Below are 15,293 nucleotides of genomic sequence, written 5' to 3' on the forward strand. Positions count from 1 at the left end.
CACTGTTATAAAGCGGAAATTCAATTCAATTTGGCTCCAGGTGCGTATGCTCCCTCTACCAAGAAATATATTTTGAAATGTCAAAAAATTTTAACAAAAAATTCTACCTCTAGATCTCCACAATATATGTTCGTACACCAAGTTCCAAGAAAAACTGATATTTTTTGTGGTCTATATAAAAAGGAGAAAATTCATGTTGTGACACACTATTTTAAGCACTCAATTTTGTCTTTTTTACACACGCCACAAGACAAGTCGAATTTTGATTTTTGAAGAATCAACTTTTGTTTCAATTTTTTTGTATGATCCCATGTGCCAAAACACCACTCCCGTTATAAAGCTGTTACATTCTGTTTAGTACTCCAGCATCATCATAATAAAGGCAGCAGCCAAACAGCCATCCATCACACATGTTTACTTTGTCCAAATTCATACAAAGACACCAGTCTTGTGCTCGGACATATATGCTACAAAAATACAAATACATAACAGGGCTGGCTGGCCAACAACTCTCTCCTATGACTATATAATTTTTTATTTATAAGGTAAATGTTTTGTACAGCGCGCTGCCCAAAATCGTGCAGCAACTAAGTCATGCTTTGTCACATCCACTCTGACATGCCGTCTTCTTCAGCAGGTTAACAGATGTTCAACTTGCAGCAGATGATTCCTGGGTTACTTCAGTCGTAGTATCTGCAGCAGAGCTACTGGTTTCGGCGGCCTGGTTTTGGCTGCTTTGTGCCTGGCTGCTCTGTGCCTCAGGTGCATGTTGCTGCTGATCTTCAGCAAGACCCAAAACCACCAAGCTAGACCTGCACACAAAAAAGGCACAAGCTCTGGTCAGATCCAGCCCCATGCATTTGAAACGAGTAACAGTGCATACAGCGAAGCAACAAACCTCGGAAGAGTTGATCGCACGTTTGGCTGGCTGGCGTGCTCGACCAAGGGCGCCTTCAGTACAGGATTCTTATTCAAGGCATTTTCAAGTTGTGGAGCTGGTAACTGACAAGCCAAGTGCCATGTTATGGAAAATCTTGATACATGATGGATTTTTTATTTTTTGAATAGGAATAAATATGGAATTTGGCATAGGAATGAGAAAATAAAAGATGGACCCGCAGTCAAAGCCTTCAACTATTACCATGTTACTTTTCCTGTTTCTAGAACTATTAGATCCAAATAGTTGACTGTGGCCCTAAATATAAGCTTATGATGTAAAAAAACAATATAAGGTGGCAAGTTGTAAGAATTATCAGGTGACAACCTAAACATGCTCTCTTTTTTCCATCTATGAAGTAATATAAGCTAAAGCTCCTCCCATTCACTAAAAAGAACTACAGAGAGTTTTTTTTTTTGCATTGGAAAGAACACATAAATTCCACGAGAGAAGAGTGGCCGAACCTGCAGTAAAACACCATATGACTGAGGTTTCGTCAGGATAGCACACTTCAGGAATCCTACCCATAACTTTGGATATTTCCATATCTGCCATCACAACACAATGACTGAAGTTTCAGAAAAATGAGAAGGCACTGTAACTGAATTCCTGTTCAATATAAAAGTTAAGAACCTGCTTGCTAACAAGGCGTGACATGATCTCCATCACAAAATCCACCTGGAAGAAAATCTCACCATCAGATCATAATATCAACAAATAAAACAATTGACTTCATCATGATAACCATGCATTAATACTAATGTTCAATTTGACCAAAAACGAATAGGATTCATATTAGCACATTATCAATGATGGTCTTAACTCTCCATTCCCATCGGAGAGACGAAGGGGTAATACATAGCGCTAAGCCAACAGGTCATAAAATCAGTATCAATTATTACTCACTTCTGAAGTATGTAAGCGAAACAAATTATTGCCGTGTGTTTCGCAGTAGAATCAGGTGCCTCTGTACATACATACAGTCATGCACCAAAAATTAAGAGTGAGATGCTGTAAGTTGAACAACTGATGTTAAATTGTCATGTAGCTCAAAAAATATCATGGATGTACGGTTCCAATAAATCAGGTGCATGCAGCAAAACTGGGACTCTGAGAGGCAAGAAATGCATTCCACTATAATCAGGTGCATGCAGCAAAAGTGAGAGGAAGGGCAAGTTCCCTACACAGCATGAACTGCCTAGATTCTATAACAGCATGAACCATGCATGTCATCCTTGTCGTATCAGCAAATATCTAACGAAGTAAGACTAACACACAGATATCTACATTTCATGCTAGGAAGTCTCTCGCAAACTAGGTTACAGCATGAGTTACATGAGCCATAGCACCCAATAGAGTTACAGAAATAGCTTACCAATGCAGGAAATGCACCTATCGCTTGCATAACAGTTCGCATGAACAACAAAGGAAGGGGAATCTGTTCAACCTGTGGGAAAACAAAGAGTTTAAGCAAAGAGCCAACAGATCATCATATCATATGACAGATACAATTTATAACGTGATACTATTCAGAAATAGATACCAATTGATTTAGTGCTTTTGCCAAAACTTGCTGAGTGAATATTGTCCTTTGCTCGAAGCAGGCAGCACATGCATCTATGACCTAGAGTAAGTTAATATAAATTATCACTTCATCAGTGCATTGAATTAACTCGCCAAGTGATGTGCAATGTAACAAATGGAAAACTAACAGACCTTTTTCAGCGGTATCCCTTCTTTTTCGGGATCTATTACATGAATCGCAATCAAAATTTCTGGTGGATCAAGAGAAGGGCCATGTTGTGGTGATCCCTGCAATAGGTGGAAAGTTATTGTGCACGCGCAGGCTAGAAAAAATATCTTTAACTAAAATGAAAAGTGAAACATAACTAAGTTACTTGAGAATTAAAAGTCCAAGAGTGAGCCAGAAATAAGTCTTTCATAACAAAACCTAGACAGTTTGAAGTTTTAGATGAAGTATGCAACAGACATATCAGCCCAGATATGAACCAATACTAGTTCATTTCTAAATAACAATTAATGAGCCAACATAATTGTTTCAAATCATATCCAAGGAAGAAAAGATAGAAGAGAAAATCTAACCTGCAGGATTCGAGAAAGGGCAACTTGAAACTTATCCACAGGAAGGTTAACAATATTGGGAAACACGGACATAACCTGAGAAAAAACACAATGAAGAATAACTAACGTGAGATGAAATACAGAATACAAATGATATATCAGCAGCAATGCCTACAGAATTATATGTGGTATCTGGACTGCAATGCTTAAGTTTTTGCTCCACATGTCAGTTACTGTCAAAGTTCATAACCGCTGGTTCAGAAAAATCCAATACCCATGCTGAGCTCAATTTAAATTGAATATAATGTGAGCAGTTCAGCTACCATGCGCAGACTTATCAAGCTAGCTGCTCATTAAGTATAACCACCGTATAAATTCTAGAGCAACATTAAATACAGTAATTTGACGCGTACTGCCAGTTATTTTGTATCTTAAAAATTCTAAGAGTGCAGGAGAGAAAACCTCATCTTTTGGCAGATGAGCCATGACTGGAAAGAGAAACTCGACATCCTGCAAAATGAAGTCAATAGTTTGTAAATTAGATTATTCAGGCAGGATACAATCTGATAATATAAATGTCAGCAAGAACTTAAAGTTTAGTTCAGGTACAGAGAAATAGAGAACCTTCGTTTTTGAATAGAGGTTCTTCACGGACGAAATCAGATCTTGAGATGGCACTACTCCATCAGTGAGAGTCTGTACAACCTGCATGGCGATGTAATATCTTGGATTATACAAATGAATTCAAATGAAAGAAATTCACTGACCAAGATATATTTTCAAGCGCTCTTTCCAATACACATGAAAGAAGAACTTTGACCAGTAGAAGATAACATGGCTTAATATGCAAAGAAAAACTCAAGTTGCACCTGCATGAGGAGCTCCCGACTGTCTGCTGGCGCATCTGAGATGATCCCAAGAAGGTCAGTAGAGGATCGTATCGTGCGAATCAGAATGGGTACTTGTTTGTGAACTGCCTGGAAAACATATTATGTTATACAAAAGAGCCATGATCAATTGAATAAGAACAAACATAATATCTGATCAATTGGCATGGCAGGGAATGTTGGATGCAAGACCTGTTTGGCAGCCTGTGGTAGACTGCCGTATATTGCAAATACACGCTGGAGAAGGGAATGTTTCTGGCAGTAAGATGCAATCCGCATGCTGTTAGTACTTAGTATAATTCAGAAAACCATACGAAGGGTTGCGGAGCAATAACCAGTTACCTTGGTGCACAAAGCAAAATAGAGTGACATCAAAGTTTGAGCATCTGCCACCGAGGACAAATTTTCTAAGCTACCATCCTTCAAAAAACACGAAGTCCACCAAATCAGAAAAGGTAGACCATACTTGGATTTGAAAGGAACAGAAAAGATGAAAGCTTCGATCCTATAAGAGTACGTTCCAAGCCGATATGCAATTAAGACACCAGCATATCCTACTAAAAATACTTGCAGTTCTTTTCATTTACAGCAGTGAATTGGTTTATAATTATTTCTCTGTTTTCACCAGTTTTTCTTGACATTATTTGCTGAATTTAAAATGAAATACAAGGCAATACTATTTAAGAATGATCTAAAGCCACGGTTATTTCAAATAGCAGCAGAGGCACGTGTGAAAGAAATTAGAGCATGAACCATACCTGGTGAGCTTCAGGCGTAACCATTTCAGAAGCTGATGTAGATTCAGCCGCTGGAATCACTTCCAGGACTGAATTAAGTTTTTCATTTGCAAACTCTTCAATCCTTTTGGAAATGCTTGCCACGGGAAATAGCTTATTTGCTACCTGTTATTACGAAATGAAAAACTGAAGTGAACAAAATCACATAAGTGCACCTTTCTTACGAGCAGTAAGGATTAAGGGATTACCAAACGTATTGCCTTCATGCGGACCTCATCTAGACGATTGATTGAACTCTGTAAGAAACATGCTACTTAGTGACAATAAAAAAAACAGGGAATAACCTCAGGCAGAAAAGTTGTACTAGATCATAAAATCAAAGCACAAACGATGACCAATGTTGAAGTTTTATCAACTATCATTACATGTTCAGAATATAATCTAAAGCTCATGTCAGTGAAAGGGAAATATAACTGATCAACCACTACTCATATTTTAAGTGTTCAATCATGCTAAGAAAAACAGGTAAGACTGATTTAGTGCTTCACAATTCTATCCATACATGTGAAAACATTAAAACTAAAACTCATGGCATTTTTGCTCTCTTTTGCGCTCTACCACTGAATCAGAAGTCAAAATAGATAACTCTCACACTACAACTGACGGATGTCCCAGACAGATTATACAGTGTAACTATATAGTTAAGCAAGCATATCGTATATGCTGAAACATAGATCAATAACATATCATGGTGTCCCTAGAGCACCTGCAAAGCAATCTCCAGACATCTGTCCCGGTTTGAAGGTCTTAACATGATCAGGTTCCAGACAGCACTTAGACCTTGAGTTACCCTATCACCACTCTGAAGATCCTTGTCCTGCTTCTCATTATTTCCAGGAGAGCATAGATCCTCTAGCAGCTTTAATACACCTTCTGGTAAGTATGGTATCTCACAGAGCAGTTTGCCAAGTGATTTGTCTGAAGCCGGAAACATATCACGGAGATTTTCGGCCTAGGCAGAAAGAGAATTGGTTTAGCCATGTTATAAAGAAAAGGTAGCTTTGATACCAATGTTTTAAGGAGACATACTATTGTCAGAACAAATGATTCATAAACTGATGTTGCGGTTCTAGATGAAAGAAAGTCCACATCCTGTTCTGCCTCACGATACAATCTGTTCAGAACGCACAGTGTCAACTCGTGCCCCTGCTCAAGTAAAGATGAGTTAGATATCATTGGACGAAGCATAGTGAGTGTAACCACATTAGTAACCACAAAGCTGCACAAAACATACACTGTGGAAACATATTCATATAAAGATATAGTAATCATCTCCACCAGTCTACGTAACCTTGCTACATGAAATCACATAACACACGCATAATAGGTCAACAATACATAGATGAACAAGAATGGTGGCATGCTCATTCACTACTTCACTTATTCAACCACCGGGTCGCTGGTTTGGACCACAGATCATAGACATAGTATGAATACCAAAAAGAAAAAAGCTATTGCAAGTGATGGTGAAAAATATATTTATTTGTTTTCTTTTGCCAGTCATTGTTCTGGGGGTTTGCTTTTCCTCTATTGTAATTCCGCTGGTGTTTGTTATGTCCAATCCTCTGCGGTCAGACTGGGCATCTTGACCTAAGAAATAAGAAAAATAGGGCAATAGCATTTCCTCGTGCCAAACGAATGGCCGCTGTGTCGTGGGTCAGTTTTTCGGCTTTTTCCTAAGCAAAGGACGGATCGGAGATTGTGGAGGAAATTGAGTTTAAATTTCCAGAAACCAGCCCTTTCGAAAATCAGAAATCAAAGGGGTTGCTCCAAGGGCACACATTGTATGTAAATGCGTAGCAATATTAAACTTGGCTGGATGGTGGTTGAACCTGATACCATCCGGGGTTTTTCAGGTTAAATCGCTAACCATCCAGTTTGGTCCTAGTTCCTAAGAGAACTCTTACAGAAAACCATTTATATGATGTTGACACATCTTACCTCATTATTTACATAATCAGATAGCACATGCTTCTGGAGAAGCGCCCAAGGGTCCAACTCCAAAGGAAACTGCACCAGCAAGTAACATATCCAATAATACAGTGTAAGAGAAACTAGAGCATAACTAACAATTTAGTGTTTCTGAGGGAACCTGAGTTTGGGTATCTACATAGCCAAATAACGCTCCATACAAAGAACCGTTAACCAAAGTTCAATCCAAATAATGATACTTGACAGGAGGAATGGTGATCAATACCTCAACACCCAAGTGAGAAAGCAATGGAAGCCGAGCTTTTGAACCACCAGATTCTTCCTGCTTATCTCTCGCAAGAATGCGCAGGAACGCTTCTTTTTGAAGGAGATCTTTAGCCTCATCAGTTAGATCGACATTAGTCACAACCAACTTTGGAAGAACATGCTGTGAAGTTAGGGCATTCATAGATGAAAACTGTGACTGGCTTCCTTCAATAGTAGAAGAACTTGGACTGCGAGTTTCGAAAGATTGAGCCAAACTGACACCAACTGAAGAATTGTCAGCAGGCAATGAACTCATAAAACTGCCAGAATGTTCTTGGGTTCCCTGAGGTTCTGTAGAAGCATGGGAAGTTTCTGATGATTCTTGAACCTCAATCGATAACTCAGCAGCATCTGCACTGGGTACTTTAACCTCTACTGTTTCTATATCTAATGAAACAGCTGAACTGTTAAATGGAACTTCTGAACTGTTACTGTTCTCTTCCTTCGGTATTTTTAATGTGGTAAGAACAGGAGAACTGACAAGAACTGGTGTGGTGTCACCAGCAGCAGATGTCACTGGAGCAGATTCCTCAGGTGGAGGCACTTCATCTTGATTAGTTTCGCCTATTGCCTGGAATAGAACATTCAATACACACCAAAAAAAGAAATCTAACAAAATAAGCAGGGACAAGTAAGAGAAACTACCTTCCATAGGGACTCTAACAGAGGAAAGCGACCTGAAGGAAGCTTCAAACTCGGAGCAATAGAGGACTGGATACTTGAAGGAGGTTGTTGTTGATCTACAGGATGAGAAACTGGCAAGTGTTGCATGTTAACCATTACCACCTCCGCTAATAAGTCAGCAGCGATACTAGATGACAGGATTTGTAGTGATACAGCAGCTCTGTCGCCTTGCGCAGCTAATGGGGCAAACATACTAATTAATTGATATACAGCTTCAGAGTTCCCAGTTCTTGCAGGGACATGCTGATTAGATGATGAACCAACAGAGGCTGCCTCCATATTTCTCTTATTTGTTTCCTCGCTATGTTCTTGAGCATCATGTGACTGTCTGGCTCTTTTACTAGAATGACCATCATCTTCTAGAATATTATTCATGTCATCAGCCAGATTTCGTTTGTTACTGTTGTCAGTGCTCGTCTCCTGTCAAGGAAATATATTTGTTTCAAAACACTTTAGATTGGACTAATACTTGGGAGGAAGAACAGTTAGGAATGTTGGAAATTTTCCTACTTTCACTCCGTTTCTTCAATTGTTGTACTTTAAAAAGAAGGGTGCAGAAGAGAGATGAAACTTGGATATGGAGGTACATACTGTCAGAGGCAATGATTCGGCCTTGTTTGAAGTGTCCCCAATACTCCTAGCAGCATTTGCGGTATGTTCTGTCGAATCGTTTGCAGTATGATCTACTGAATCCCCCTGGTTTATAATATTTTGAGCTTCTAACAAGCGAGCCCGCCACTGCAAAATGATAACCTCAAATTAGTAAGAATACACCTGGAGCAGAGACTGAAAACATATGCGCAATTGACCCATGTCAGATTAACCACTAAGAAAAAACAAAACATCAAGTTAAGTTCCTTGACAAAACCGCAAAAGGCTAAAAGAAATACCGGCTCAGCACTTGAATGTGTACATTTCAGGCATGCATCAATGGCACTCTTCAAAGCATGGAATGTGCCTGGAACTTGCGTTTTAATAATGGTATTTGCTGGGTCCAAAGAAAGTAAAACTGGAAGTATGCGCCCATAAAAGGAAGGCCTTCTTTGAGCAATAGCTGAGAGACTGGGGGAAGTTTATGTTAGAAGGTGGCATGTGTTCCAAAGATGATACAAACTTCCCTACACAGAAAAATATAATGAAATGAAAATGGACGAGGCTAACCTGCTAACAAAGACAATGATCATCGAAGTGCTGAGTGATCTTATCTTAGGAGGCTTAAGTTGTTCTAGCAACAGTCCAAGGCTCTGGCTGGCTTCCATGGCTAGATCGCCAACATTGAGTAAAGGATGACCTCCCCTTAACCATGCTATATTGAATCCCATATCTATCAAGGAATGACAGATGATCATGCCATAAATCAAACGAAAAAGCAGTTAATTTTGTATAAAGCACAACATATGTTCTACCTTCTGTAGCTTGGTTTGGTGGATCTGATGTGATATCAGGATCCGGGGTGTGCATGAGAACTGTTTTCTGAACAAACTTAACAGCCAGCAACCGGACTCCTTCATTGCTAGTAGGCTGACACGGAGATACCACAGATGTAAGAAACTGTAAGCTGGGAGGATGCAGTTAACTGGTTGCAGAACAAGGACATTAACTTACCTGAAATGCCATGAGCGACACCGCTGATTTAAGCTTGAGCATCCATTCCCACGACACTTTGAGTGAATCATCAATCCCACCGCTCGAGAACAAACCCTGGATTCAGAACCAGCAGATAGCAACATGAGCCAACGTCTACATACACACAGAGGCAACTCAAAGAGGTGCTGCTATCAGTAGTATTACCTGGATAACTAGCTGTTGCAGTACTTTGGCAAACAAGTCTGTTCCTGTTTTAACAGCCTGCCTCGCAACCGCAGGCGTCTCATCATTCAGAAGATCCAGCAGAGAGGGCATCACGTCGGGTATATACGCCGTGTGCTTCGACCCAACCTCACCAATCATCCTATGTCAGGGTCCAGTTGAAACGCAAATGGAGTCAAAATACTAGCCAATGTCATTATGCTGTTTTTAACATATCACATAATAATATCGTAATAGAATCAATTTCCATTGCCCGTAGAAGGCTATCGCATATTTTCTTTTGCTAACTCTGCACCTTCAGCGAACGCTCACTCGTGTACATAACAAAACGTGTGATACTGGCACTAGTGATCACCTACAGCACATCTATAGTAGCTGGTTTAGCAACTGCTATCTTCCATGTCAGCACACAAAAACATAGCACCCAGACTGAGTCATTGTCTATGGTGTCAATTCGTTTAAGCTTTTTGTTTTAATATTTGGTACGAGCTCAATTTGCAGACCGAATTGACACGAAGGTTAAGTGACAGACGAAACCGACTAGTGAAACTGAGACACTGAAGCGCAGCAATCGAACGACTTAACCACCAAATGGGGCAAGGTCCAAACGGCGAACCGAGCAAAAGCGGGAGCAGGAGCACTCACTCGGCAACGAGCTTGCGCACGGGGCCGGCCTCGTCGGCGCGGAGGTCGGCGAGGCGGGGGACGAGCTCGTGGAGAGGCGCCCGGCGGAGCTCGCGCACCTGCCGCAGGCGCAGCCCCATATCTCCAGCGGAGGTAGCATCCGGCTGGGGCAGGCCGTGCGGGGGGAAGGCCGGCGGGAGGGCGACCGCCATCGGACGGAGACGGACGGAACCCTAGCTCCGGCGATCCCCGACGACGCGCGTCCGTCCTGGAGTGGTCTCTCCCCCTCCTAAAACCTTTTTTCTCTTTCTGGATTAATTAATGGTTCGGTCGGCCCTTTGTGGCCTTAACGATCCAGGCTAGTGCATAGTTGGGCCTGGGCTCCATGGGCCGAACGCAAAAGGCATTGGACTCCGTTGCATCATTTTTTTTATTGAGCTTTCCGTTGCATCATTTTTGACCGTGACTAGCGACGCTCACCGGATAGAGATTTGGTGCACCAGTGATCTCTTTATTTAAAAAAAACGAAAATTATTATTTCTAAGTTTCAAAATATTCTGAAGAAAAATTATGATGTACTAGCAAGTAATGTATCTCACAAACGAGCCAATTTTCAATTGGAAACAATGTGTACTTTGGGCTGCACAAAAATAGCAAAAGTGTAGATCTGAGTATAGTGATTTCAAATCGCTAAAAATATTTTGTTATTTTTGTGTAGCTCAGAGTACAAAATATTTTAGATTGCGATTTTGCATGTTAGTGAGATATATCATTAGCTACTTTTAAAATTTCATTTCATGATTTTTCAAAATCTATAAATATATTTCTAAAAAAATTCTAATATGCCAAGAGCATTGGTGCTCGGGTTCCAAAATGACTTTCTACGCTACCGCCACGCTTCTCTATTTCTTTAAACGGGTAAGGCAGTAAGGCTGGACAGATGGAGAGGCGACCCAAGCTGGGGGTGGCGGGGCTGGTGGCGCGCTTGATGCAGCGTGGCGGCGGGAGCTTCATGAGCCCACGGGCTCTGTCGAGCCAGGTGGGCATGGTTTGCTCTGGTTGCTGCGTCCGGTTGGTTACTGCCAATGGTGGTGGAGGCGGTTCACACCCGAGCAACAGCTGCCCATGCCGCTTCTTGCTCCCAGCTGGTCCTTCTCGATCCCATCGGTCCCGTTTCGATGGCCATGTCGGGGCATGGATTTGGTAGTCGGGAGAAAGTCTTGTAAGTTTACCGACACTAACACAGTGACGCCCACGGGCACCACCCTTCCTTCATGAAGGGCATCAGTTGTACCCTTTCCCCTCGCCCCTCCGCGTATCAGGGGAAAACCCTAGGACCAATCTAGGTATCAATGTCATCGCGCATTCCTTCTTGAAGGTGTTGATTGGTACGCAACGCATAAGAGCGTGGTGGGAATTCCACCGATACAACCTTATGTGTTTTTTATAATTGGAATTGGAAGTAGTTGATGGTAGCATAATATTTCACCAGAATTTATAATTTAAGTGGAACAGCATAGTGAGTTTTGAATATAAATACTCCAACTAACAGACAGGCATCGATCCAAGAACCAGCGGATGCTCAAGAATCACAGAATCAATGTGACTCCATCTGCAGGCCTGACATCCACAGCCTGTGGGCGGCAATGAACAACTAACACCTCGTTATAAGGACCGAGACAAGAGCTAAGAGGACAACAAACCACTAGGATAGATACAACAACTCATGACATCGACCGCACCTTTAATTCCATTTCATACAGTCGTGCAAATATCTGGAGTTAAGTTGAGATCTTCACTGGAGTAGTACTACATGCATACGGCTAGCTGAAATAAATACTACAATTGTATGCTTCAATAGTGCTTTCGTATCAAACAATGAATGCCCCTCATCAGGCAAGTCTTTGCATCTTTTGAGCTGCTCTGGCTCTCGTGGACGTCCAAAGAATCACTTGTTTCTTAACAAGTGCAAGGATATGCGTACATGCTCTATTCTACCATGGTTTCAATAGTCCTATTATACATCCAAAAATCCGCAATGTCGGGCGCCTCCACATCGTACATCTGCTTAATTTACAGGATGCCGTGGGGTTGCTGATGTGAGGAAGCAGAGGGCTAACCAGTCAGGTGATAACGAACAACATCCCCACAAAGAAGAGTCTGCTTGGTGTTGTCAATCAGATGTTTGTGCACCACCGGCAATTTTTGGGTCAGTTTGGTAGTAGAGTATGTCCCCGGTGTCGCTGACATAGTGGTCACGCTTCATGCTCTGTGCTAGGGCGCCAAACAGGTGGAATGGGAACGGGCCAGACTTGTCCGGCTCCCTGTAGTACTTCCCCAGAACTGGCTTCGCTGCTTCGGTCTGCAAGACAAGCACAGCGAAGACCATGGATTAGTTTAGGTAAGGTATGGGCAAATATAACGAGACGTTAAAAGGGGGGAATATCAACGGATTCAGTTCTTACCGCCTCTACTAGATGGTAGTGCGGGATTTGCGGGAAAAGATGGTGGATCACATGAGTCCCGATGTCGTGGTGGATGTTGTTGAGCCACCCATAGTCCCTGTCAAGCGTGGTCAAGCCTCCACGCAGATAGCTCCATGCCTAGTTCACAAAGCAGCACAAAGTGTATCTCAGTGATTACATACAGGGCTAGCAATATTTGATGGGTTCAATCAATGACAATCATGAGTCTGAAGTATCATGATTCTGAAGTATTTTTACAGTCTGAAGTTGGTAGCCCTCTTTGGGAGAAGATGGAAATACTGGCAGTTTTTCAATTTCTGAATGGGTGCTTCATGTGACAGCAGGAGGTAAAGTATGTCTTTTCCATACAATGATACAAAAGTGTATTACTTTCAATAACCACCACACATATACTCATCACATATATATACAGAAGATGGACAGCGAAAGCTGCAGCCAACTTCCATATGGACCACAATTGGTGATTTCTGTGGCTAGATGTACCTTTACATTATCTTCAATTTATCGTGGCAGGCTTAAAAAGTGGCTTATGATATACCGATGTTCAACCCTCTGTAGTTTTGCTATTTTGACTACTTTTAATATATATGGCAACTTCACCTCTTTTATCAAGTAAAGGAAGTCACATTTATTCAGACTACTCAATTCTATCCTCGATAAAATTAGTTTGAGTTGATATGCCTAAGTTTTCTTTAATCTCATATGGGCTGTTGGCAAAATCTGGCAGCTTAAAGAGTTATCATCAATTATAAATTGTACAAAGATTACACCAATACTAATTAACATACCTACACTCTAGCTAGGTTTTTGCACACTGAGTCGAGCTATACTGCTGAACAGTATGCCAGGGAGACTGTAGCTCTGTTTTTTTACCTTGAGATTGCATTTGTTTTTTTGCACACTGAAATAATCATTGCATTTGTTTTGCACAATGTTCTGCAGATTAAGCAATCTAACTCGCAGTTCAGGAGATTGCAGCTCTGGTTTTTACCTTTCCACGATACCAAGGAAGCTTGTCGTTGTGGCCGTGGTGGTGCAGGTAGGTGACAAAGTCCAGCCACATAACAAAAATCTGGAGGAAAATTTAACAAGGAAACGTTGTAAGCTGCTGAGCACCACCACAACAGGGCACAACCCAATCCACATATCCACAGAAAATCAGACTTTTTGGCAGACTGAGGCTGCAAATGCAAAAAGAGCAGATACCACCCATCACGTACCCAGTACGGGACACCGTAGAGCTTGAGCATCTGCAGAGGCCCCATCACGACGGTGAGCCCAGCGAGGAGGCCAGCCATGGCAAGCCAGCATGCCGTCGACGTTAGGATATCCTTCTTCTCGTTTGGCTGGAACAAATCGCTGCTTGGGTGGAAATGCGAGCCTGACTTCCCTGGACTCCTCGACCACTGGACAGGTTGAACACAACAAAGAATATAGTCAGCAATCGCGTTGCCGAACATCCATTGCCACATGAGCAAGTCAATCGGTGAAGTAAAGTAGGATCAAGGACCCTTTGGGATTTTTCTTTGTCTCACCAAGTAGAACGGGTAGGCGAGCATCGGGAACGGTAATGCGAACCGAAGCTTCCGAGTGGAACTGTCCAGGCTCCTGTATAGCTTCTCCGGGAGCTGCAAATTTGCACAACAGTAGGTTCATGAGGTCATATAATGCCAGGTTAAGCAAATTCCTCAAGAACGTGTGCAAAGGAAGCGGAAACTTGGTAGGCATGTAGCCCGCGTACGTACCGGATGCCACGACTCGTCGTTCTCGACGTGGCCATGGTTCTGGTGGTGCGTCCTGTGGCTAATCCTCCTGCAGGTCGATCGACGAGGGTAAGTTTTTACTGACACCATGGACTCCCGGCTATTGGAACGACATTAGCATCAAGACAAGAAGAGGAAGGTGCTGAATGCATGCATGCATGCTTACCAGCCATTGTAAGGCACGAGGATGGAGGAGTGGAGTATGTGTCCGACGACACTGTTGAGCTTGGTGTTGTTCGAGAAGCTCCCGTGGCCGCTGCAGAACCAATCACCATGGAATGTGATTTGTGAGCTTTGGGAGAGAGAGTTGAGAGGAAACAAACAAAGGAAAGTGTTCGTGAGTAGTAGTAGAGGAACGCACCAGTCGTGTCCGAGGACGAAGAGCGCCCAGAACATGGTGCCCTGCGCGGCCCAGTAGACGGGCCACGCGAGCCAGCTGTCGAGGCGCGCGGCGGCGGCGGCGAGGGAGAGCACGACGACGACGTCGCGCAGGACGTAGCCCATGGAGCGCCAGGGGTCCTTGGCCCAGCAGTGCTTGGGGATGGCGGCGCGGATCTCCGCGAGCCCGAACGGCGGCGGCGCCGCGGGGTCGAACTCGGACTCGGAGGGGCCGTCGTCCTGGGCGGGGGCGGCCTGGGACCGGGAGCCGTCGTCCTCCGCGGTGACGAGGCGGGTGGGCGCGGCGACGGCGACGCGGAGGGAGAGCGCGCGGCGGGACGCGGCGGGGATGGCGAGGGAGAGGGCGCGGCGGGACGCGCCGGCGGCGGGTGGCGGAGGCGGGAGCGCGGTGGCGCGGCGAGGGAGGGGCAGGGGCGTGAGGCCGCCGCCGCAGCAGCATTGGGGGAGGAGCAGGCGGGCAGCCATTGCTGTGGCTCAGCCTCGTCCGTAGCTCCCTGCTGCTGCTGCTTCGCCGGCGCGCGGGCGGGCGAGGGGATAGCCTGCGGAGTACAAGTAGTGGGTTGGTGGACGACGGGTGGTCTAGGTTC

General features: G+C 43.4%; 2 protein-coding genes across 2 annotated transcripts; both read right to left on the minus strand.

Moving 5' to 3' along the window:
* Nucleotides 1-348: 348 nt before the first annotated feature.
* On the minus strand, nt 349-10,362 carry LOC127331348 (uncharacterized). The gene is made up of 27 exons (XM_051357474.2): nt 10,080-10,362; nt 9,417-9,576; nt 9,231-9,326; nt 9,032-9,146; nt 8,787-8,949; nt 8,516-8,687; nt 8,217-8,363; nt 7,587-8,045; nt 6,901-7,512; nt 6,645-6,713; nt 5,733-5,849; nt 5,410-5,655; nt 4,892-4,939; nt 4,665-4,808; nt 4,249-4,326; nt 4,099-4,161; nt 3,889-3,996; nt 3,644-3,724; nt 3,482-3,529; nt 3,041-3,115; nt 2,654-2,749; nt 2,481-2,561; nt 2,313-2,384; nt 1,571-1,615; nt 1,402-1,485; nt 899-1,002; nt 349-812 (listed from the first exon to the last, which is right to left on the minus strand). The coding sequence occupies exons 1-27, from the start codon at nt 10,268-10,270 to the stop codon at nt 650-652; spliced, it is 3,837 nt and encodes a 1,278-aa protein (XP_051213434.1). The 5' UTR covers nt 10,271-10,362; the 3' UTR covers nt 349-649.
* A 1,423-nt stretch (nt 10,363-11,785) lies between these two features.
* LOC127331350 (omega-3 fatty acid desaturase, chloroplastic) lies at nt 11,786-15,234 on the minus strand. Its single transcript, XM_051357481.2, has 8 exons — nt 14,669-15,234; nt 14,474-14,563; nt 14,290-14,356; nt 14,080-14,172; nt 13,765-13,950; nt 13,536-13,616; nt 12,524-12,661; nt 11,786-12,420 (listed from the first exon to the last, which is right to left on the minus strand). The coding sequence occupies exons 1-8, from the start codon at nt 15,169-15,171 to the stop codon at nt 12,232-12,234; spliced, it is 1,347 nt and encodes a 448-aa protein (XP_051213441.1). The 5' UTR covers nt 15,172-15,234; the 3' UTR covers nt 11,786-12,231.
* Nucleotides 15,235-15,293: the final 59 nt, after the last annotated feature.

The sequence above is a fragment of the Lolium perenne genome, chromosome 2 (genome assembly GCF_019359855.2).
Source record: "Lolium perenne isolate Kyuss_39 chromosome 2, Kyuss_2.0, whole genome shotgun sequence".
Classification (NCBI taxonomy): Eukaryota; Viridiplantae; Streptophyta; class Magnoliopsida; order Poales; family Poaceae; genus Lolium; species Lolium perenne.